Source organism: Lichtheimia ornata (genome assembly GCF_029851405.1).
Source record: "Lichtheimia ornata isolate CBS 291.66 chromosome Unknown scaffold00020, whole genome shotgun sequence".
Lineage (NCBI taxonomy): Eukaryota > Fungi > Mucoromycota > Mucoromycetes > Mucorales > Lichtheimiaceae > Lichtheimia > Lichtheimia ornata.
In genome coordinates this window covers 230700-254676 of record NW_026695340.1, presented here as the reverse complement: position 1 = coordinate 254676, position 23977 = coordinate 230700, and the positions used below count along the sequence as shown (strand labels likewise).

Here is a 23977-nt window from a genome sequence, read left to right as displayed (position 1 = left end):
TTCATGAACGAGGTCGACATTCAACAACTCTATAACGAACAAATTCAAGACGATCTCATTCGACGTACTCGCGAGGCAGTCAGCAACCTCATTGAACTATGTCCTCATGAATTCGGTCTCGAGAACTTGATTCCTTGCGATGCAAGCTTTCGTTCCACGGTCCCTGAACGGCTGGCTCAATTATACCAAGAAGTATGCGAGTATTGCACTGAAGCCAGTATTCCTTTTGACCATGCTTGGGTGAGTAATATACCTATATCTCTCGCATCGGCATCATCATAATCACGTGTTAATATATGTATCCATGGAAACCTATATAGCATTGGGCGTTGGTATGGCGACAACAGCTCTCATACAAAACATTGGCAGAGCGATATGGAAGAGAACGAGTGGTATCAACTTCACATCCTCGATCACGCAAGGCTGTGGCACAAATCTACTTGGATGGATTGGATCAATACATGCAATGGTTTCCTTGGTCATGGTTTTCGAGCATGCAATTCATTGGTGCTGGTGGTTTCTCGGCCGTGTATGCATCCGTGATCAGCCCACCTTATGATTTGGAACCTACACGTATCGCTCTCAAGATTGTGGATGATAAAGTATTAAATGAGGTAAATCCCATTATGATAGGAAATATGGAGGGCATGCATCATTGACCATTTTTACGTGGATTAGATTGCTGTTCAATCAAAGGCGTTCCTACCATTGTTATTCCAAGGATTGACTGTTTGTGAGAGCACGGGTGATTTGATGATGGTGATGAAGTTGAGCAATGATGGTAATCTGGAGGACCATATGAAATTGCTTCCTTTGGGAGACTTGGACCTAAAGACGATCACCGGCACCATTCTACGACTTGCTGCCAATCTTGCTGATTTGCATAAGGTTGGCATGTGTCATCGCAACGTCCACCCACGCAACATTGTATGCACCGACAGCGATTACTTTTTACTTGATTATCGATTTTCAACACCGAGTAAAGAATCAACACCCGTGACAACATACACCAAGGCAGTTTATGGAAGACTACCGTATATAGCGCCTGAAGTAAGATCTGGAACGTATACAGAGAAATCCGATATCTTCAGCTTGGGAGTGATTATATGGCAATTGGTGAGCAAAGTGATATTCCCATCACCCGATGTATTACTGGATGGAGATCATGGCGAAGACAATGTATATCGCATCACGGTGGTACCAGGAATTCCAGAGTGGTATGAAAAGCTCTATGTGGCATGCCTTGAACCACATCCAGAAAATCGACCCGATGCAAGTGAGATTTGTCAGGCGCTACAACCTATCCATGAGAGTCTCGAATATTCTGTCCCACTCGGACCCAAGGTCACTGAATACATTGTTGCTCGACGTGCTGAAGTGGCCGATCATTTACGCACCTATGCCAAGGTCAAGGGTATCGTTTCTGCATCTACCACTCGGCTCTATACCCTTTCAAATTTGCCTGTCGTCGCACACTTTTTTGATCTTCCATTTACTAATCTTCGTTTCTCGGCAATTTGGCCTCCTCCTACATTGACAACATCTCCTGCTGCTAATGCGCCAACCACAACAACAGCCACTACCACAACCACAACCACCACAACAGCACCAGCCATTGCAGCTGTTCCAACTCCTCCCCCCGCATCCCCTTCACTTTCCGAATTCATCGCTACTGACATTGCAACTACAACAACCCCTACTCCCACTACCATTGATAACTCTACTAACAACAACACAACTACCAATTCCGCCACAACACCTGCATCGACTAATGGCGTCAATTTATTATGAAATGAACCTATTTGTCTCATGATCACCACCATTTTCATTGATTTGATCTGCTGGGTGTGTGCATGTGTGGGAGAGGAAGAGAAGAGGATAGGGATTGAGATGGGTGTTTTGGGTATGTACTACGGCGGCTTGTGTATCACCAGGATTTAACAGCACAGCCAATGTTATAAGCAATAATCATCAATATACCGCTTTGCGCTACACAAACTTTTTTTCCTAGGATGACAACAAGTGTTTCAGCAGCAGGGTCATTTTCACTTGATGCATGATTGACAATAAACTTTGCATCATCATGCGTGTGTGTGCATGTGGTTGTAATTTAAGGTAGAGTGAGTGATGAGAAACCATTGTGACATGCTGCAATGATGGATGATGGATCGGTTCGATTCCGAATATGGACAAATGAAACAATTAACATGGGAAGATGATATGTCCGGAACATGGATTATACTCGGTGTGGCCGATCGTAGATTTAATATCTTCATTTCGATTGATAAATTAAAAAGCATACATGATCAACTTTTTACTACAACAAAGATGTAATGCCAATGCCTGTTATTCATGCATGAATGCAAGGTACAATGAAAATAAAAACAACGTTGCACTTGTTCCCTGAACTGTGACTAAAAACTTAGATCCAAAAATGTATTATCTAAAGCTTTCCGGTTGGACGGAGGAAAAGCGGGCCGTAGATCACAAATGAGACAAATACAATATGTCTGTGTTCGATGTGTGGACATTGTATGTGTGGCGTGATTAAGAAACAATGACATCAACATAAACAATGACATGATGGTGGGTGGGTATTATCCTACTTCTTGATTAATAACAAGCCTGCTATCATTTTCTTCCTTGATGTTCCTTATAGTAATAGTAGTAGTAGTTGAGTAGAATTGAAAAAGCCTGGACTTGATACCCAGTTTTGAAGCGGAGCAGCACGCGGCAATGAAAGGGTATCATCACACACACTCATACACACACACCACTCGCCATATCTCAAACTTGTTTTCTGTACCTATCCACACACACGCCTTTCTCTTTTTTTCTAACCACGCTCTCTCTTCTTCCTTCTTCCTGGACATCAACGCTGCGCCTATTTTATATACCTTGCACTCGTTCGTCTTTATTCCTGATACTCTCTTTCCGACAACGACTACGACGACGACTGTATAACATTCCGCATTCTACACACACTCCCATTGGCCATGGTCGCCATGTCTCTTTACAACTACGATCTGGAGATTACGAAGATCGCCGGCTACACCTTTGAATCGCCAAAGCTTTTAGAAGGCGTGGACAATGTGGCCATTGCATATGGACAAAGGTACGATGCATGTCTCTATTGTGAGATCAGGGTTTCTTCTCCAGGGTCTAATAACATTTCTGTATTGCAGAACTAGGGATAGATTACCTGTTGTCGCCAAGCTTTCTTATCACACCTTACGACTTGAGCGAGAATACCATATCGTTAAACGACTCTACCGTTATGCGGATGCCAAACAGCTGCTATGCCAACCACTTGAAAAGATCTCGCTTCCCAACGGCTTAATTGCACTTATCTTTGCCGATTATGGTAACGTGCCCTAAATTGGATATCGATCGACCTTTCATTTGTTGACATTCTTTCTTTTTCTCAGGCACCAACTTGTTGGACAAATGTCAGCCAACACCCACGACACAAGATGATGAAAATGGCAACAACAAGTCAGCATTTGATATCCCTTCCTTTCTCGATTTCGCCATCCAATGTTGCAATTGTTTAGAGTTGATCCATAAGCAACAAAGTAAGTTTCGATCGATTGATGGAGGGAGGAGGGAAAGGTGTCTTGAAACTAACATCATCATCTCTAGTTGTTCATGGTGAAATCAAATTGAATGCATTCTTATGGCCCGAGAAAGAGACCGTCAAAATATGGAACTTTGGATCAGGTGCACGCAGCTTGGAAGTCAATCTTACTTCGGAAGGATGGCGTAAAACGGTTCATCGCAACGGTGCATACAACTTTTGGCAAATGTTGATTTACATGTCACCAGAGCAAACGGGTCGAACCACCTTTCAACCTGATCATCGCACCGATTTATACAGTCTCGGCATTACCTTCTTTGTCGTGCTCACCCAATCCATGCCGTTTGCTCACAACAGCCCCATGGAAATCGTTCACAGCGTCCTCAACCGCAAAATACCATCATTAACTCAAGTACGAGCTGATGTACCTACCGTGGTTTCATCCATTATTGAAAAACTCACAAGCAAGGTAACATCAGGGATTAAAGGGTGATGGATAAAGATGCTGATGTATGATATTGTAGTCTCCTGATGAACGATATTCAAGCGCACATGGTTTACGTGAGGATCTTAAAGAGTGTCAACAACAGCTACAGCAAACAGGCGTAAGTAGGGGTGGGATCTTGATGGGATGATGTATGTGCTCACATACATCATATAGGACATTGCGGCATTTCCATTGGGACGATGTGATATTGCAAGCGTATTCACACTACCCAACGCATGCTTTGGTCGATCCAAGGAAATTGAGCAGATCAGCGGCATTATTCGTAAAACAGCATACATGTGTGGCCATCCTACTTCACGACGATCACGCTATGGCAACACAATGGATTCTTTTCTGGCACCTTTCAATACCGATGAACGCGACAAGAACAACAAGTTGCATTTATTCAAACGTGTCAGCAGCAATCAAAAGTTGAACAGTGCCATTGGCAAACGACCCACTGAAATGGTAGCCATCTATGGAGCAGCAGGTGTTGGTAAGTGATCGTGATTGGGCATACACACACTCTTTTTCATACAAGGCTCATTCTTTTTTCCCTTCGTGGTTGTCAATAGGCAAATCGACGCTTGTACGTAATATCCAGCAGGTGGCTCGTGAATATGGTTACATTGCCATTGCCAAGTTTGATCGACGCAATCCAACACCCTACGGCTGTATTTTGCGGTGCTTGAGTATCTTCCTAAAGAACATCTTGACCGAACCACAATACGAGATTGAGCGATTTTCGAGGATGCTTCGAGAGCAATTGGGTGATCATGCCGTGACTCAACTTCCAACACTTTTACTTGACAATGTACCTGAGATTCGTACCATTCTACACGAGGTGACACCGACCAAGCTTTCACGAGATTGTGATATTGGTGGCAGTGAGATCAAGATGCGGTTTCATTCTGCTTTTATTGAAATCTTCCAAGTGATGGTGCGATTCAAATTTGTGACGCTGGTAAGTGAAGGGATTGGCAAAGCACGTGAAAAGTGACACGAGACTCACTCACAGCCATCTTTCTTTGTTTATTTGTAATCCCAGTTTCTGGAAGATCTCCATCAAGCAGGTAAGGTGTCACGTTACACACATATTTCAAGGGGTTACTTTTGCTCGACCCACTAACCTTATTCCTATTTTTAGACGAAGCCTCACTTGAATTGCTTGGTTCATTGATTGCAGCACGACTTCAATTCCTTGTCATTCTCACGTATCGACGATCTGAAGTATCCGATGAGATTCACAAGCTACTCGAGAATGAGAATTCCATTGTGACCTATGTCAAGCTGGAGAATTTGGATGAGGAAGCATTGATGGATTTGGTGCGTACGCCCATGCACCGTCATGCAGAGATCGACCATGTGTTGCTGGCACCACTCGTTGATTTCATTTACAAAAAGACACGCGGCAATCCATTCTACGCCCGACAATTACTTGCGACGCTGGAAAAGAAAGGATTGCTCTATTTTACGTGGGAGCAAGGTCGTTGGGAATACAATCTTCAAGAGATTGAAAAGGCTCTTTTGCATGAGATGGGTGAAAAGAATGCTGATATCGATGTTGAGTTTTTGGTGCGACGACTCAAAGAATTACCACCGGATGGACGCAAGTTTCTCAAATGGGCATCCTTCATTGGCAACAATTTCTCATTTGAAACGGTGCGACATTTGATGATGGAATGTGAAAATGATAGTTCAGCATCTGAATTCGATAGCGACAATGAAGGAGAAGAGGAGTTCTCACCCTTATCAACATCACCACGCAAGGAAGGTGCCTTTGACATGATTCGCAGGAATGATGCCGTCAATGGTTTGCAATCAGCATTACAACAAGGCTTTATTGAACCGTTTTCGCATGATGAATTTGGATTCAGCCATGATCGATATTCTCAAGCTGCCATGATGCTTGCCAAGCCTGAAAAGCGTGACCTAGTCCATCTCAAGATCGCATCGTACTTCATGAACCAACCCAATGTCGACATGTTTTGGGTAGCCGATCACGTCAAAGCAGCTTTACACCTCATCAAGCCTCTCGACAAAAAAGCCAATCATCGTGGATTGCTTATCCAGGCCGGTAACAAGGCGTATGGATCAGGTGCACACAATCTCGCCTATTCGTACTATGCAAGTGCCCAAGAATTGTTGAGCCAAGACCCATGGACGGATGGCTACGATAGCGAGTATCAACAAACATTGCACTTGTATACACGCCTTGCTGAAATCAGCTGGTTTATGGGATATGATGCAACACCCGATTTTATCCATTCCATCCTGAGAAACGCCAAATCAGCCATTGATCGTGCTGCAGCCTATCGCATACTCCATCGTTATTACTTTTCACGCAAGGAGCACCAAAAGAAATCATCCATCTTGCTCAATTGCTTGGCAGAGCTTGGTATCGACAATGTGGTGCTTGATCTTACGGACAAAGAGTTGCTTGCATTATACGAAGATACTCGTAGCGAAGTTCTACGTGTTGGCTTGGACAAGATGTCAGATTTGCCTGTATGTGACAGTCGCCTTATCCGTACCCGATTATCCATTCTTGAAGAAGTGTAAGTGTTGTTAAGGAATAATAGGTTGATCATGATGATACTAATTGTCTCTGTCTATAGTTGTTTATGGGCATATTGGATGAATGATACCAAGGCCATTCTTTCCATTGGATCACGATTGGTGGTCATGACGCTACAACATGGTGCATCCCCTACAACAGGTGTTGGCTTTGTGTTCTTTGGCATAGCAGCAATGCAGATTTACAAGGCATATGAATTTGGTCAGCAAATCGGTGCTGTGGGTGTTTCTCTTTGCGATAAGTATGGTGGCAACTCTGAATCAGCGCGTGCAAGGTACCTCTATGGCGCATTCTTGAGTTCATGGAAATATCATTATCGGGATTCGTTGCCCATGTTCCGCATATCGCTCAAGCAAAGTCTTCTTGGTGGTGACCGAATCTATGCCACGTTCTCGCACTTGCATATTGTAATGGGTATGTTGCTGGGTGGTAGTGAGCACATGTCGGACACCCTACGCGAAGCCAAGTTGTGTTTGGAAGAAGTCATCAGGTAATGTATACAAAAAGGATCCTCTATAGATCTCTCAGAGTCTAACAAGAGATGTTTACTTAGATGGAACGAATCCATTGGCACATCGATACTTGTGACAGCTATCATGCGTATGGTGCTTGCATTACAAGGCAAAACGTACCTTACTCAAGACCGGATCTTTGACGACAAGGATTTTCAAGACGAGATTTTCGTGGCGGATATGTATGAGCAGAATCCCGATTCCGGTTTGCCCATGTTTTGGTACTTTGCACTCAAATTGATTGCATTGGTCATTTACGGCTATGACGAGGCTGCTTTCAAGATTGGACAAGAATACGCTCAATTGGCCAATATGCAACCATCCCATCGACATACGCATCTCATGCTTTTCTTCCATTGCTTGGCCATGGTCAGACTTATCCGTAATGGCAAAGGCGACAAGACGACGCTTATGGAGCAAATTGAAAAGCACCGTAACACGCTTCAAGAATGGGCACGGCACTCGTAAGTATATTGAAAAAGTATATCATGGATGGTGTCACTTATGTATTTTTCTGTAATAGACCTGTCAATTTGCAAATGTTTGTGTCACTGATTGATGCTGAGCTTGCATCATTCAAGAACGACATGAGGCGCACGGAGCAATTGTATGACCTTGCCATTGATCAAGCCAAGAGCGGCGATTGGGGTTTGGAGACCAATGTTATGTATGAATTTGCAGGCGAATATTATCTTCGCATTGGTGCTCGACACGTGGGCGCACTCTTGATTGAAAAGGCGATCAGTGGATATCGACATCAAGGCTGCTATGGCAAAGCTACTCAACTTGAACAACTCCACAACATGAAGCGTGACAAGGATGCATTTGGTCATCATGTGAGCGTGCAAACGGACACACATGTAGTGAGCCCACGACGTGATTCATTTGGTGATATCAGCCTTTCCGAATCGTATTCAGTGGACATGTCAACCTCAGGGCAAACATCCCCAGAAGAAACATTGTTGACATTGGACGTTGTTGACTTGGCATCCATTCTCAAGAGCTCTCAAGTGATTTCAAGCGAGATGAACTTTGAATTGTTGATGGAGCAAATGCTGGCTATTATTCTTGAAAACTCGGGTGCCGAATCGGGTGTCATCATCATCAAGGAAAACACATCCTTTTTGATTGTAGCACGTGGATCACAATCCGATGGATGCGAGATTTTGAAGTCACCCAAATTGTTGTCAGAAGATGGACCATCGATGGTCAGCCGTGTGGCACGCTATGCTATCCACACCCAAGAATCCCTCTTGATCCCTGATATTCAACAAGATCCCCGGTTCTCTGATTTTGCTGGTGCCAACAAGTCCGTTATTTGTGTACCCATCACTCACAAATCAGCCATTGTTGGATGCATTTACATTGAAGGATCCATTGGTTCACTCACTGCACGACATGAAGTGGTATTGCGCTTGCTATCACAGCAAATTGGCATCTCCGTCACCAATGCATTGCTCTTCAAGAGTATCCAAAAAGTCACCTATGCCAATGTCAAGATGATTGAGAGTCAAAAGGCCGCCTTGGAAGAAGCACGCAAGAGTAAAGAGGCTGCTTTACGTGCCATGAAGCTCAAGGCTGATTTTCTTGCCAACATGTCCCATGAATTGCGTACACCCTTTTCTGGTTTCTATGGCATGATCTCATTGTTATTGGAAACATCGCTGGATGCTGAACAAGCCGACATTGTCCATACCGCCAAAGAATCATGCGAGATGCTTTTGAAGATTATCAGTAAGTTTTTTTTTTATTTATATTCCATTCATGATATGTTACTCATCTGTGAATTTACATAGATGATCTCCTTAACTTTTCAAAGTTGGAAGCTGGCAAGGTTGTACCTGATATTGGCCCACTCAGTGTTGAAGAGGTGATTGCCGACACGTTTGAGATTCTCAGTTCATTGGCAGCCCGCAAAGGTTTGGAGCTTGCTTATATTGTTGAAGCCGATGTTCCTGAGACTGTTATGGGCGACTCTTCACGATTGCGACAAATCCTTACCAATCTCCTTGGCAACGCTATCAAGTTCACGCATGAAGGCGGTGTCGTGATTAAATGTGGATTGGACGAGGAGCTTGAAGATGATCACGTGAGGCTCAAGTTTGAAGTGATTGATACTGGTATTGGTATCGAGCCTGAACAGCAGCGTAACCTATTTGAGCCATTTTCACAAGTGGATGGAAGCACGACACGCATGTATGGTGGTACCGGCTTAGGCTTATCGATTTGTCTTCAGCTGGTGCGATTGATGATGGGCACAGTAGGCGTCATTTCCGAACCCAACAAAGGATCCAACTTTTGGTTCTCGGTGGTGGTTCAGCGTGTACGAGTAGCCGAAGAAGAAACACGACCAACGCCCAGCATGCAATTACGAGAAAGCAGCATCTTGCTTGCTACACCACGTGACGCCACGGCCAACATGTTGGGACGCTTACTTGGTGATTTGCAATTGAAACGCACGACTACAGATATGCAACATGCCATTGCACAAGCACTTCAAGAACGACATGATATTTTGCTATTGGATATCCCGCCTATGCCCAGTAGCTACATTGCTCAGCAATTGCAAAGTGTGGACGATGATCCTGAGTGCGATTTACACATCATCCTGCTCTATACTCCTGCTACTGAAGGACACAAAGTGGCTGCTGAAGCGACCAATTCTGCATCTGATCGACGTGGTCGTATTATGAAAATGGCTAAACCTGCAAGACGTCTCAAGCTTTTGCGTGTTTTGGAACAAGTATTGAGTCATCCACGCCTTACAATCCAAACATCCAATTCTTTCCAAGGCAGCAGCAGTAGTAGTAATCCACAACCATCAACATCCATATCTTCACCTCCTTCGGCTATTACAAGTACCAGCAACGCCCCAAACAATCAACAATCTCCTCCTTCACCACCGTCTTCACAACAGCAACAACAACAGGAACCTGCACCTGCACCTGTACCACGCCCTACAAGAACATCGTCTACAAGTAGTGGCACTAGCAATAACAACAGCAGCGGCAGTGGTACCAAAATGACCGATCATTTCTATCCACATGAGCTGGAATGGTTCAAGGACAAGCCTGTATTGATTGCTGAAGACAACATGGTGGCACAAAAGCTCCTTCGTAAACAATTGGAAAAGATGGGCTTTGTCGTTGAAAGTGCCAACAATGGTGAAGAGGCTGTACAGCTCTGGCAACAACGACCCAAGGATCATTTCGTGATTGGTTTCTTTGATCATCATATGCCAAAATGTGATGGTGTTGAAGCTACACGCAAAATCCGTCAACTCGAATCATCGAATAACGTTGAAAGCAGCAGCAGCAGCAGCACCAGTACTACAACCACGACCACCACTGATTTGGCATCATGCTCATCATCCTTATCCTCCACAAGCTCAACAGCATGCCCACCAACACCTCAGCGATTACCTATTGTTGCACTTACAGCTGATGTACAAACCACTGCACGTGATGTGTGTGTCAATGCTGGTATGGATGGCTATCTCACCAAGCCATTGATTCCCAAAGATCTCGCTGTCACTTTACGTCAACTTTGTCCTTCTCTCTCCTCCACAGCATCCACTCCCACTAGCACAACTCCTTGTTCTTAGACATACTCTCCTTTTACATGTTCTCTTTTTCTCTCTTCTCCTCCTCCACCTTTGTAGTATATTATCATTTGTAGAATAATTGTCCACCTTGCATCATTCATTTCACTCACACTCTCTTATACAATCACACAATACAATCTTATTAAACTACTATGCGATTAGCGGCCTGGTTTGCTCGCTTCGTTCGTGATTTCTCGTTGAATGGCTTTCATACTTACAATAACAGGTTGTCTCTTTATTAAGGTGCCCTCGAGCAATGATTCATCCGTTCAACATCTGTATACCGTATTGCCAGCTAATAGCCACTTCTCTCATTTGAAACTTTTTGCCCATTCCACTGCATGTGAACGATTGCCCTGCTCCAGCCCAGCATTCCCATCATTTAACTTTGATGATTCGAGCTAACCTGGTACTAAGGTAATGGCTGTTGTTGGATCATCATTATCATGTAAAGTGTAAAATGGCACACACCCCTTTGCTATATGTGAGGATCATCATTTCTTTTATTTACGTATACCTATTGTCTATCGTGAGGGTGATGATCATGATGGGTGGATGGTGTGTATAGGGTAATTGATGAGTGGCCTCAGTGTAATAGCAGTAGGGGATTTAAACTTGGGGGTCGGTAGCTCCACGACTTGAGACAACGCTTCTCTTCTTTTTCTCCCACCTTTCCTTATTCCATTCACGGCATTGCGATCAAGGTAATGTACTATAAAGGAATGCTCTTGTTGGCTGTGAGGTATTAATGTAGTTCTGAACATGCATTGTCAGGGTGTTAGCTGAAGAATGAGCGTGGTGGGTGGTTGGTGGTTGCCATGGCGATATTGTTGCTTCCTTTTGCTCGTTGCTATTCCCGCTCTACGCTTGGTGTCAACAGGTACGTTCAGAGTCCAATGTTGCAGCCGAATTGGTTCCATTGACGCGTCAGCTTGTATAGAGGGCAAGTTTGGTTTCAAGACGTTGGCTGGTTTGGCGTTTTGTTTCGGCTCAACTATACTACACCATGGTTTTCGGTTTCCAGTAACCAACAACAACGGGTCTTTGTGTATATGGAAAAGGCAAGTACAATGAAACAAACAATGAAAAGAGGCGTTTTATTGTAGTGAGTGCTAATAATGAACTAAATAGATTTCTTTGGTCAGGCAATGCAACTTGGGGGCATCATCATCATCATCATCTCTTTGGGTTCAAGTCCCAGCCTGTATCAAGTGGCCGCTGCGTCGCTCTGCACTAGCCAAGTGTTCTGGAAAAGCTTCTTGGAACGCGTCCAGGGCTCTACAGGCCTGCGTTGAGTTGATGGGTCGACGACGATGGATTTTTGGAAGAACATGATCACCGTGTTGAGGTAAAAGGGGATTTGCAACAGCTTGTGAATGTGTTTAACCAACACGCTCTTCTCGTGATAGGCTCGTTCTTTCCCTTGAGGATTTCTTTTCATGAGGTGGGAAATGATTGGAAGGATTGGGGATCATTCTTTCTTTGGAGAGGATGAATGAGAACAACTATGAGCCTGGACTCTACGTAAGTGATGTCTTTCCTTGCCATGGATCGAACTGGCCTTGCGTGATTCGTGCAGTGCTTTCTCAAGAACAAGGGATCGCCCGACGTTGCTCGTATGGTGGTGATTTGGTTTGTGAATTCCTTCTGATTTGCTTTCTTCCTTGGAGAGGATCGCCTAACGGTATACCAAATCGTCATCATTCCCGGTACCAGACGGTCTAACTTGCCTGCTTTCTTATTTGTAGAGACGACGATTACGATGATTACCACATTCACAACAATGACGATTACGATGATCACCCCATCTACAACAGTGACAATGATGAGACAACGAGATTCAAAAGGAAGTCTGCAAGATCCCGTTCTCTTCAACTTGTGTATTTTTGGATGTTGGTGTGACGGATGAGATTGGCGACTGGTGACGAGTACGAGTAGGAATGATGACGGAGGACGACTACGAGGATGGTGGTGGCAATGTACAGTACATAGCAAGATAGCTAGATGAAATAAAGCATTGTTTATTTATTACACGCTTGTTGGAGGTTGCTAGCTTGTGGATTACATACAGTACTATTGCTTCGAAGATGGAATAATAAAGGTGGTCCGGTTAAGATGTACATGGCTTTTGTGATACAATAAGAAGGAGTGGGAAGTGGGATGAGCTTGAGAAGAGAAAATGTGAAGAGATCCCTCCATTGAGTTTCAGGATGAGTGACTCATTCAATATGTATATGTATGTTTTTACATATACAAATTGGTTTATGCAGCTCGACTTTCTTCTACATGCAAATGTGATGCATACCTTCACACGCCTTCATTATTGGATGCTGTTTACTTACGTACCTTCACAAAAGGCAATCATCATCATCCATTTGTGTAGCAACCTGTCAAGGACGCGTTTGTGTAACCACCACGTGCCGTTTCACTCAGCTCTTCATCTTTCCGTTAATGCAGCCGACACCATCCACTAGGAAAAAGCAACTCCATCACGCTTACAGCATAGGTAAAACATAAACATGCCTGTATCTCCAAACTTTACAATGAAACGTGGGGTTTTGAATAGAGCAATGGGCTCGGCTTGGCCAACAGCACCTTGTGTGAAAGTTTCACGTTCAATGTCGCAAACAGCCCAAAAAATATTTTTTGGTCATCGTCGTCGAAGAGGTCGACCCCTGGATCCACTTTGGCTGGTGGCGACATTGCGAAATCTGGGATTGGCCACGATGAAGGTGAAACTGGCACACAAGATTCCTTTGACCCCGACGAACAGGTTGCTCTAATAAAAACCCCACGTTTGATTGTAAAGTTTGGAGATACAGGCGTCTTTATGTTTGTAAGCGTGATGCGATATGTAGAGTGGTCATCGTTCAATGTCAAGTCGCTGGACCCTGGCAGAGCAAAAGACGCAGAGGGACCTCTTTGGGTAACTCAGCTACTTTGCATGACTAGAAGGATGGAAGAATGATACTGTATACTATTGACAATATCCCATACATTGCGAGCTAACAGCCATTTCCTCACAATCGGCAATGTTGCCCATTCTATGACAGTGGAACGATGCTCCTGCTTCAGACATTCATTGCCATGATTGGATTATGTTGATCCGAGTTGATTTGGCTGAGTTACGCTCATACAAGGTTACTTCAGTTGAGCAACATAGAGCATGGTTAGATGTGTGGATTGATGTAAACCCTCTTTGGCTGTATCTCGGTCAAATCAACTCGGATCAACATAATCCAATCATGGAAATGAATGTCTGAAGCAGGAGCATCGTTCCACTGTCATAGAATGGGCAACATTGCCGATTGTGAGGAAATGGCTGTTAGCTCGCAATGTACGGGCTTTTGTCAACAGTATACAGTATCATCCTTCCATCCTTCCAGTCATGCAAAGTAGCTGAGTTACACAAAGAGGTCCCTCTGCGTCTTTTGCTCTGCCAGGGTCCAGCGACTTGACATTGAACGATGACCACTCTACATATCGCATCACGCTTACAAACATAAAGACGCCTGTATCTCCAAACTTTACAATGAAACGTGGGGGTTTTATTGGAGCAATGTGCTCGGCTTGGCCAACAGCACCTTGTGTGAAAGTTTTACGTTCAATGTCGCAAACAGTCCAAAAAATATTTTTTGGTCGTCGTCGTCGAAGAGGTCGACCCCTGGATCCAGTTTGGCTGGTGGCGACATTGCGAAATCTGGGATTAGCTACGACGAACTTGAAACTTGCACCCAAGGTGCTGTTGACCAAGCCGAGCACATTGCTCTAATAAAAACCCCACGTTTGATTGTAAAGTTCGGAGATACAGGCACCTTTATGTTTGTAAGCGTGATGCTATATGAGAAATGGTCTTTGTTCATTGTCAAATAGCTGGACCCTGGCAGAGCCAAAGATGCAGAAGGACCTCTTTGGGTAACTCAGCTAAAAAGTCAGGACTTCAGGGACAATGCATGAAAGGTACGCAACCCTCACTTTTATGTCATACATTGGCAGCTAATAGCCACTATTGTGCATTCCCAACTTTTGTGCATTCTATTGTAGGTGGACGATGCTCCTGCTCTAGACATTCATTTCCATGATTAAAGTAGGTTGATCCGAGCTGATTTGGTTGAGTTACGCTCACACAAGTTTACATCGGTTGAGCTACATCGAGCGTGCTTGATGTCCAGAGTGATGTCATCTCTCTTTGACCGCAGCTCAGTCAAATCAGCTTGGATCAACCTACTTTAATCATGGAAACGAATGTCTAGAGCATGGGCATCGTTCCCATGCAGTGGATCTCGCAACAATGATGATTGGATAAAAGTGGCCGTTAGCTAGCAATACATGCCTGTTCCTAGATGATCCATAAAGTAATTATACATTGACCCTTTCATTCATGCAAACGTAGCTGTGTTACACAACACGACCCTCTGCATCTTTTGCTCTGCCAGGGTCCACCTACTTGACAATGAACAAAGGCCACTCTTCATATAGCATCACGCTTACAAACATAAAGGTGCCTGTATCTCCAAACTTTACAATGAAACGTGGGGTTTTGAATAGAGCAATGGGCTCGGCTTGGCCAACAGCACCTTGTGTGAAAGTTTCGCGTTCAATGTCGCAACTAGCCCAAAAAATATTTTTTGGTCGTCGTCGTCGAAGAGGTCGACCCCTGGATCCACTTTGGCTGGTGGCGACATTGCGAAATCTGGGATCGCCCACGATGAACTTCATACTTTGACACAAGATTCCTTTGACCCGACAAGCACGTTGATCTATTAAAGAGCCCACGTCTGATTGTAAAGTTTGGAGATACAGGCACCTTTATGTTTGTAAGCGTGATGCTATATGAAGAGTGGTCTTTGTTTAATGTAAAGTAGTATGACTATAATAGAGCAAAAGATGCAGAGGGCGTGTTTGTGTAACTTGAGTCATTCAGCACAGGCGATGCATGATTCTTGTACACTATTTAGGAATAGTTCAAAATGCCAGCTAATAACCTTAGTCCTCCCATTCACCTTTGTTACCCGATCCAATGCATACGAACGATTGTCCTGCCTCAGCCCAGCATGCCCATCATTCAACTTTCTTGATCCGATGAAATTTGACTGAAAAATGCTCAAACACAGAAACATCATCCAATATCAGAAGAATCAAATTGGTAAGTTATTTGTAAACTGCCACTTGATAGCCCATTCCTCCCACTCACCTTTGTTGTCCAATCCAATTCATACGAACGATTGTCCTGCTCAGCCCAGCATGCCCAACCTTCTACTTTCTTGATCCGAGAGGATTTGGTTGAGTTACGCTCAAACACAAAACATCATCCAATTTCACAAAAATCATTTTGCAAAGTTATTTGTAAACTGCCAGCTAATAGCCCATTCCTCCCATTCACCTTTGTTGCCCAATACAATGCATACGAACCCATTGTCCTGCTCCAGCGCATCATTCTCGTCCTTCAACTTTCTTGATCCAATAGGATTTGACTGAACAACGCTCAAACAAAGAAGTATTCATTCATCATCAGCTCAACCTTTTTATTTCCGGTTCTTCCACTCCCAACTTCTTGCCTCTTCCTCCCATTCTCAACTGTTGGTGCATTCAAGTACAATTACCACTACCACCTGCGAACGATTATCCTGTTTCAACTCATCATGTCAATCCTACAACTGCCTTGATCCGAATGCCTATGACTGAATGTCAATGGCGTGTGCACCCCACTACAACACCCTCGTTTCTTGACACTGCACTTTCTCTTCCACGCTTCTCTGCCACGGCCAATCGTAAGAGCGTTCATTCCAGCAGTTGGTTTCAGCAAAGCCTCTCCTTCATTGTCTCGATTTACTTGCAGTAACTTGCCTTACAGCCTTTGCACGTGAACAGCAGATAGTCGTCATATAGAAGCAGCTTTATTTACGCATAGCAACTTGCTTCAATACATACAACTTCTTGTGGATATGAATCTGGATGGATATGGATATTGGTTTGGTACATGGGATGGGGAGGAATGGTATATATACAACACGTCGAACAAGAGCGTTGTTCTTAATGTCGATCATGCTTGATGCTATCATCCTGAACGATTGGTGCATTCAATCATCCTACTTTACGCGTTATTCCATGACAGCTACTATCATCATCCTTTGTGCATATGTATACACCATCATCTCCTTGTTTGACATGCCATCATGCATATGATACATCATCTCACATCCATTCATTCACCCTTGAACAATGCACATACGCCCAAAGGATAGAAGCTTCCCAAATAGATGTTTACTTCCCCCAATGAAGCAACTCGTTATACCTCTCAATCTATCCGTTGTGAATGATGTTGAGTTAAAGGATATTAGCGAATACTAAGTTCTATAACACCTGAGTCGGACGTCGTAGCAACTTGATGCATTGTATTATAGAAAGAGTTATGGCCAGGTTATATCCATTTGATGATGCGCTGATAAAGGAGAAGAAAGGAAGAAGAGGAAGGGTCTGATTGATTCATTGTGTCTTGAACAAAGGGTGTACACACGTTCACTAGTATGTCACCTTTCTTTTCTTTATGATTCGATCTTGTCCATAAACATCTCGTATGTAGCACATATCCCCTTCTTTATACAAGATGCTGTTTTTATTATAAAGTAACGGCGTGAGATTTCCAAACATGCATATAAATAGAAAAGACGATGTAATTGCAGAAGATAAGGACAATTGATGACTACTTTGTAAGCAAAATTAAAGCGAATATGTACAGAGGTATAATGATATTATCGTTTTGGGATGACAGTGCCTCAAGCAAACCTATCATTCCATGATTAGCCATGCATAGAAATAGCCAATGTGGGTGGGGGAATGTGTTACCTGTCAATGAAGCAGTAATTAAGAATGCAGCCCAATCTGCAGATGTCATGGAGACGATGAAATGGGTGGCACTGCTGATACCAAGAAAGGCTGATCCATACATGATAAACACTGCACTTGCATACATGGTAACCACAAAAGCCATGGTTCCTTCGATCGTCTTTTTTGATCCAGGCCAATGCCATCGACCGTATCGTTTGCCGACTATGGATGCTGCAGTGTCACCGAATCCAAGAGCGAGAATACCTGAAACGGAAGCCAACAGATTCGAGCTACAATAGCGTAAGCCATGTATTCCTTCCCACCTTTCCTCTCCCCCCCTTTTGTATGTTACCTATTCAACCACACTGGTGCAGCACATCCAAGCAACAAGTAAATGTGACTGAGAATAACAGGGCCAAGATCACGGCTGTCGATAAACTCGGCCAAAAATAAATGGATGCTCTTTCCATAGGGCCAAATTGCGAAATAACGTAGGTATTCGAGATACAGGAAGGCTGAAAGAGCTACGCCAAAGGCCAATTGCAAGAATGCCGGTTCCATCAATACACCTGGTACAAACATGATCACAGCCAATGCATGAAACAATTTGCGTTTCTTGTTGAGTGAGCTTGTCAATGTCTTGCCCTGAACGCCATTGAATATGGAGGGTGGTGATGGTTGTTGTGTCGTATCCGGTGATGAGAAATCCAGTACCAATACCCAAACAATGACCGTAGCGGAGATGGCCAATGCCCAATACACGCATAGCAGCAACCGTTGAGGAGACAGGAATACAAACGACAAGGTCCTTTCAAAGAAATGAGAATCCCATATACTTTTACTCGTTGCCTGAATACTACTTACCACGTGAAAGGATCTTCATCCATGATTGATTTGCATACAGGTGCGATGACCAAGGTAACAAATGCCACTGTCAAAACATAGACAGCAAAGGAGATGATGATACGCTTGCGATGGATGCTGGAAAGGGCTTGTGCAGATGGATTGGAGCGCCAATAAGGTTTCTGGGCAAGATGTCTTGATCGCCATAAGAGAGGATAGGCAGCCATGCCAATGAGCATCATACCCAAGGTAACTGCATGGAGCAATACTGTGACAGGTTCCACGTGATTATCCATTTTAAGGAAACTTGGTACACCTTCGGACATCATCTGCCAACATGATCATAAGTACCCTATTTCATCCTTTACATGTACACATCACACACGTACCATACACAAGGAGTTGAATACAAGTACAGCCGTTGCTTGTGACAAGACGCACATTTCTCCCAAGGTAAAACATCGTTTCAGTGCCACTGTACAAATGTACAACGCCCACAAGAAAGCCATCACCACCACGGTATTGATTGCATTAGGTACTTGACGTAAGCATGGTGTCAATGGAAAAAGACGCGTGACGGTGTAAGTAAAAACGGTAGAAACGGCCAAGCTGAGAACAAAGAATCCACGTTTGCGCAAGCTGCGACGCATTGGTTGTAGCAAGGTGTTGGCAAATACAAGCAATAAGAATAATAAACCCATCACCAATGTCAATTCCAATGCTGAATGAACTTGGGCTAATGATATCCATCTTGTGTGAGATGATGAGATTCCCATTCCTCCCCCACCCTCCCCCACCTCCTTATTCTCTTACTTACCTAGACGTATCGGATCCATCTCGGACTTGACCACATCATCCACCTTTGCCATAGCAACCATGGGTAACAACAAAGTGCCACAAAGAATACCATCATCTGCATCGGCTCTAAGGTTTGTACACAATTACAAAGGTGCCACTCTCTAATGTCCTTTCCTTCTTACCTGAAAGAATTCCTGCTTGCACCATAAATACCAAATGTCTTTTGCCCTATTGGGAATGGCTTTGTCTTTGGCTTCCTTTTGTACATGGGTGAATTGGTGGTAGGTGTCTCCGTTTCGGGAAGATGATCCTCGGAGGATGTAGTCGAATAGGCACGATCAATATAGGTCTTGGTGGCATCGGCTTTGTTGCGTGCATTGGCTACACGTACAGCCAAATGAGATGCTGTCAATCCCAGCGCAAGGAGTCCCATCCATGCTATATATACATATACATTCATGTTAACCCCTAGAATGTATCCAAATGCCCCCACTCGAATCATACTTGTTAATGCCTCGGAAGAAAACATGAGATGATCGACATGATAAATGGTCCAAGCAAATGATACGATCCATAATATACGCTCCAATGGTGCTGCTGTGACCCACGTCTCCCATGTCTCTGATACCATAGTTGCTGTCATGGTAGACTCGATAGTCGTTGTTGTTGTAGTAGTGGTCGTGCTCGTCGTGGTAATGCCAGCTCGTTTCGATTGACGTTGTGCTCGTTTACGTCTAACGATTTCTGCTGTGGATTCTCCTTCCTCTATCGATGACGATGAAGCAAATCCCTCGTCCTCGACCCAATCGTCCAATTTGTGGTTGCAGTCTTTTTTCGTAATCGTGGAAAAGTGGGTGGTAACGTAATGCTCAAGAGAACGGAGGGGGTTGAGGTAAAAGTAAGTGACAAGAGCAGAAGAAGAAGAAGCCTGTGGAAGGTTTGCACAAAAGAACACACCACCACAAAGAATGGGAAGCAATCAATCAATATGCGGGCTGGGTGTGTGGATGATGCTGCCATGTGATTTTGATCAAGCATTCGTTTAGGTTACACAGGATATTCTTCTAAAAGTATCTCTTTATTGATCTTCTTCTAATAAACTTTCTTGTAAATGGTGCTCACGTAGAGGTTCAATGACCCGCATCAATCCCTCTCCCATCATCACAGGTTCCAATTCATACAATGTCAAATTAATGCGATGATCGGTTACTCGATTCTATGTAACGCCGTCATTTGTATCAGTCTCATTTATATACACCCTTGTGCCTTCATTCCCTTTCTCTCTCACCTGAGGAAAATTGTACGTGCGGATCTTTTCCGACCGGTCACCACTGCCGATTTGTTTGTTTCTTGAATCACGTCGTGCCTTGTCAGTCTTTTCTCGCTCAATGTCATAAATCTTGGCTCGAAGCACTTTGAGTGCCTTAGCTTTGTTCTACCATAAATAGTTAATATTACCATCCATCATCCTCATCACCCATTTTGGATATTACCTTGTGTTGTGATCGTTCATCCTGCATAGCAACAACAATACCAGTAGGGATATGGGTGATACGAACGGCACTATCGGTTGTGTTGACGTGTTGACCACCAGCACCTGATGCACGATAAACGTCTACTCGAAGATCCGAGTCTTTGATTTGGATATCCACCTATATATAAAGTATTAAGCTTGGGAAATCAAAGGAGAAAAAAAGAGACACACACATACCTCGGTGGGCTGTGGCAGAATAGCAACCGTCACTGTTGATGTATGTATGCGACCTTGTGATTCAGTTGCAGGAACACGTTGTACCCTATATATATATCAAACGCAGTTATTTTTCTTCCTCTTTCCTTCTTCCACACACGCATACACATATGAAGAATATTTACCGATGGACACCAGATTCATATTTCATCAATCCAAACACATTTTGACCAGCAATGTTGACTGTAATATCCTATTCACAACAAATGAACATGAGCATTGTAATATCTCAAGAACCCATCACTGCACCTATATACCTTGAGTCCTTTGAATCCTGCATCTTCTGATTTTGACAAGATTTCCCATTTCCATCGCTGTAGTTGAGCAAACCTTTCATACATGCGAGCCATATCTGCTGAGAAGAGAGCCGCTTCATCACCGCCAGCACCTGCACGAATTTCGAGGATGGCACTTGCCTCGTCTGCAGCATCCTTTGGCACCAACTCGCTCACTAGATCACGTTCAATTTCACCAATACGACCCATAATATCGGTATACTCTTCCTTGGCCATTTCAACCATTTCCTCGTCTTGACTCTCGGAAGAAGATAGCATGTCATGAAGTTGTACAAGATCATTGGTACTTTTCTCCCAGTCGCCATAGAGTGTCTTGACATTGGATAGACCTGCCAACTCCTTGGATACTTGGACAAGTTCTTTGGACTCGAGTGTGCTGCTGTTTAACTTTGATAGGAGGATATCATGACGTTGAACAAGGTGTGTCAGGCGCTTTTCCAACGGCTCGGTGATCCTTGACGACGGTAAGACAGCAGCTGACAATGTCGTTTCCATGAGCACTACGAACATACACATGCATGCAATACGGCCATGAATTACCTCGTGCCGTTGAAGAGTAATATCGTGTTGACTGACGAGCGATACAACGCAAAGTGACCAAGAGCATAAAGAGTAAAAGTACAAAGGAAAAAGAAAAAGAGGGAGAGGGTTGCAGTCACTTTGGCAGGCACACACACACACACATTCATTCATTCACCCACCCACTCACCCACTCGCTTATCCGCTCACTTGTCTTTCTTTACACCTATCTATATATACCACCAACACACACACACACAACCCATTACCATGCTCATGCAGACCAACGCACTGGCAACGGCATCTTTTGAAGAAATCCTAGATGATCTATCAACGTAACGATTGGCAGCTTGTCGGGTGGTTGTGTGGGGTGTACGACCAAAAGGGAAGCAACTAATGTTGACCTCCATCGACCCTTGTTCTCCCCCTCCCCTTCACAGACGTTTCATCATCAACGTACCAGAAGCAGAGTTGAAGTCGCCACATCGTATTTGTTTCCAAGTCGAGCAAGCACACTGGTTTTATGAAGACTTTGTTCGTCTCTTGCAACCCAACTTGCAATCGTTTCAACTCAAGACTTTTTCAGAGAAAAATATCCTTTATACCGTTTTCATTGTGTGCTGATGGATGATGATGATACAATCCTTAACCCTGTTTTCTTTTTACTTTTCAAGCATTGCCCTCTTCTCAAGCAATGGGCGCATCAACATGAACGAGCATATGCGGATTTCATGCAGTATAGGTTTCGGATACCGGTGTGTGGTGCCATTTTATTGAATGAGAATCTGGACAAGTGTGTACTCGTCAAGGGATGGAGTTCCAAGTCAGGATGGAGTTTTCCTCGAGGAAAGATCAATCAAGATGAAGAATATGATCATTGTGCTATTCGAGAGGTACTTTTCTTTATCATTGGATTGGGTTCAAAGGATATGACTCATTCATTGTGTCTTGGTAGGTGATGGAAGAAACAGGCTATGATATTTCACCTTTGATTCGGGATACGTATCTCCAATGCACGATTCGTGAGCAGTCCATCCGATTGTATATTGTTTGTGGTGTGCCAGAAGATACCAAGTTTATGCCACAGACGAGAAAGGAAATTAGTGTATGTGTATTGGGAATAAGGTCATGTCCATTATCACACGCTTATATCTTTTATACACGCATGTAGCAAGTGGAATGGTTCAAGTTGGATGATTTGCCTGGATTGAAACCTGGATCACGTGGTAGATTTTATATGGTCGTCCCATTTGTAAGGTAAGGATAAGGATAAGGATAAGGATAATGAATGGGTGGTTATCTATCCGTTATGGCTGATATTGTGATGTATAGCAAACTTAAGCTCGCCCTTCCCATTTTGCGTAAAGAGCAACAAAAAGCCAAAGGCGGCGGCGGCAAGCCAACCAAGAATAAGGCTAATGGTCATCGTAAGAAGAACAAGAACAACAACGTGACACAATCCGACAAGTCGTCGTCTTCTCCACCATCACCTCCCAACGACAATAACAGTGCTGCCGAACCATCCGCTGCTCTCAAATCCTTGCTTGGTATCTCTGCATCAACTACATCACCAGCAACTCCAACCACTGCAGCAACCACGCCACCCAATGAAACCCCTGAACCATCTTCAGCTCTCAAATCACTTCTTGGTATTTCTCCTCAGCAAGCAAATGCATCTGAATCCACCACCGAAAACGGTACACATCATGTCATTGAACAACAACAACAACAACAACAACAACAGGCCCCTCCACCTGCTCCAGAATCACATCCATTGCTTGCATTGCTTAGACAAGCCGATTCTCGTTACAATGATACTTCGTCAACTACCAATGCACCGACAACGCCTCCTTTGTTAGCCATGCTTCAAAAGGCAAATCCCAACAACAATGCTTCATCGTCTTCGGCTGCTGCACCCCCTCCACCTCCACCACAGCAACCTGTTGCATCGAATTCAACTGAAAATGGATCCAATGGTACCCATCCTCTGATTGCTCTTTTACAGTCAGCACAGCAGCAACAGTCTTCTTAATGCAATCCCTTGCTCTTGTTTGTCCATAATAGCCATTCCTTGCCTCTTTTCATTGGATACGATTATCATATGGAATAAAATAGCAGGAACGATATTGCTCTCTTCTTTTTTTAGTGTCTGCTCGTTACTAAGTGATTTAAGGTGTGAAAGGTG

The 23977-nt window shown here is 43.8% G+C and overlaps 4 protein-coding genes across 4 annotated transcripts; 3 read left to right on the top strand and 1 right to left on the bottom strand.

Moving 5' to 3' along the window:
* Positions 1-3: 3 nt before the first annotated feature.
* Positions 4-1791, top strand: O0I10_005155 (uncharacterized protein; the record flags this gene model as incomplete). Its single annotated transcript, XM_058485202.1, has 3 exons — positions 4-240; positions 321-614; positions 679-1791. The coding sequence occupies 3 exons, from the start codon at positions 4-6 to the stop codon at positions 1789-1791; spliced, it is 1644 nt and encodes a 547-aa protein (XP_058344029.1).
* A 1205-nt stretch (positions 1792-2996) lies between these two features.
* Positions 2997-10758, top strand: O0I10_005154 (uncharacterized protein; the record flags this gene model as incomplete). The annotated part of the gene is made up of 13 exons (XM_058485201.1): positions 2997-3115; positions 3186-3364; positions 3429-3575; positions 3643-4046; positions 4102-4182; positions 4239-4560; positions 4640-5028; positions 5113-5137; positions 5212-6622; positions 6683-7132; positions 7196-7618; positions 7678-8888; positions 8951-10758. 13 exons carry the CDS (start codon positions 2997-2999, stop codon positions 10756-10758), a joined length of 6969 nt encoding a protein of 2322 aa, XP_058344028.1.
* A 6703-nt stretch (positions 10759-17461) lies between these two features.
* Positions 17462-21880, bottom strand: O0I10_005153 (peptide chain release factor 1; the record flags this gene model as incomplete). Its single annotated transcript, XM_058485200.1, has 15 exons — positions 17462-17544; positions 17605-17876; positions 17939-18394; positions 18451-18758; positions 18819-19165; positions 19247-19353; positions 19410-19665; positions 19732-19992; positions 20350-20443; positions 20516-20662; positions 20721-20879; positions 20939-21023; positions 21103-21170; positions 21235-21749; positions 21814-21880. 15 exons carry the CDS (start codon positions 21878-21880, stop codon positions 17462-17464), a joined length of 3225 nt encoding a protein of 1074 aa, XP_058344027.1.
* Positions 21881-22062: 182 nt separating this feature from the next.
* On the top strand, positions 22063-23824 carry O0I10_005152 (uncharacterized protein; the record flags this gene model as incomplete). Its single annotated transcript, XM_058485199.1, has 6 exons — positions 22063-22127; positions 22233-22398; positions 22467-22685; positions 22748-22897; positions 22964-23049; positions 23125-23824. The coding sequence occupies 6 exons, from the start codon at positions 22063-22065 to the stop codon at positions 23822-23824; spliced, it is 1386 nt and encodes a 461-aa protein (XP_058344026.1).
* Between the last annotated feature and the right edge of the window lie 153 nt (positions 23825-23977).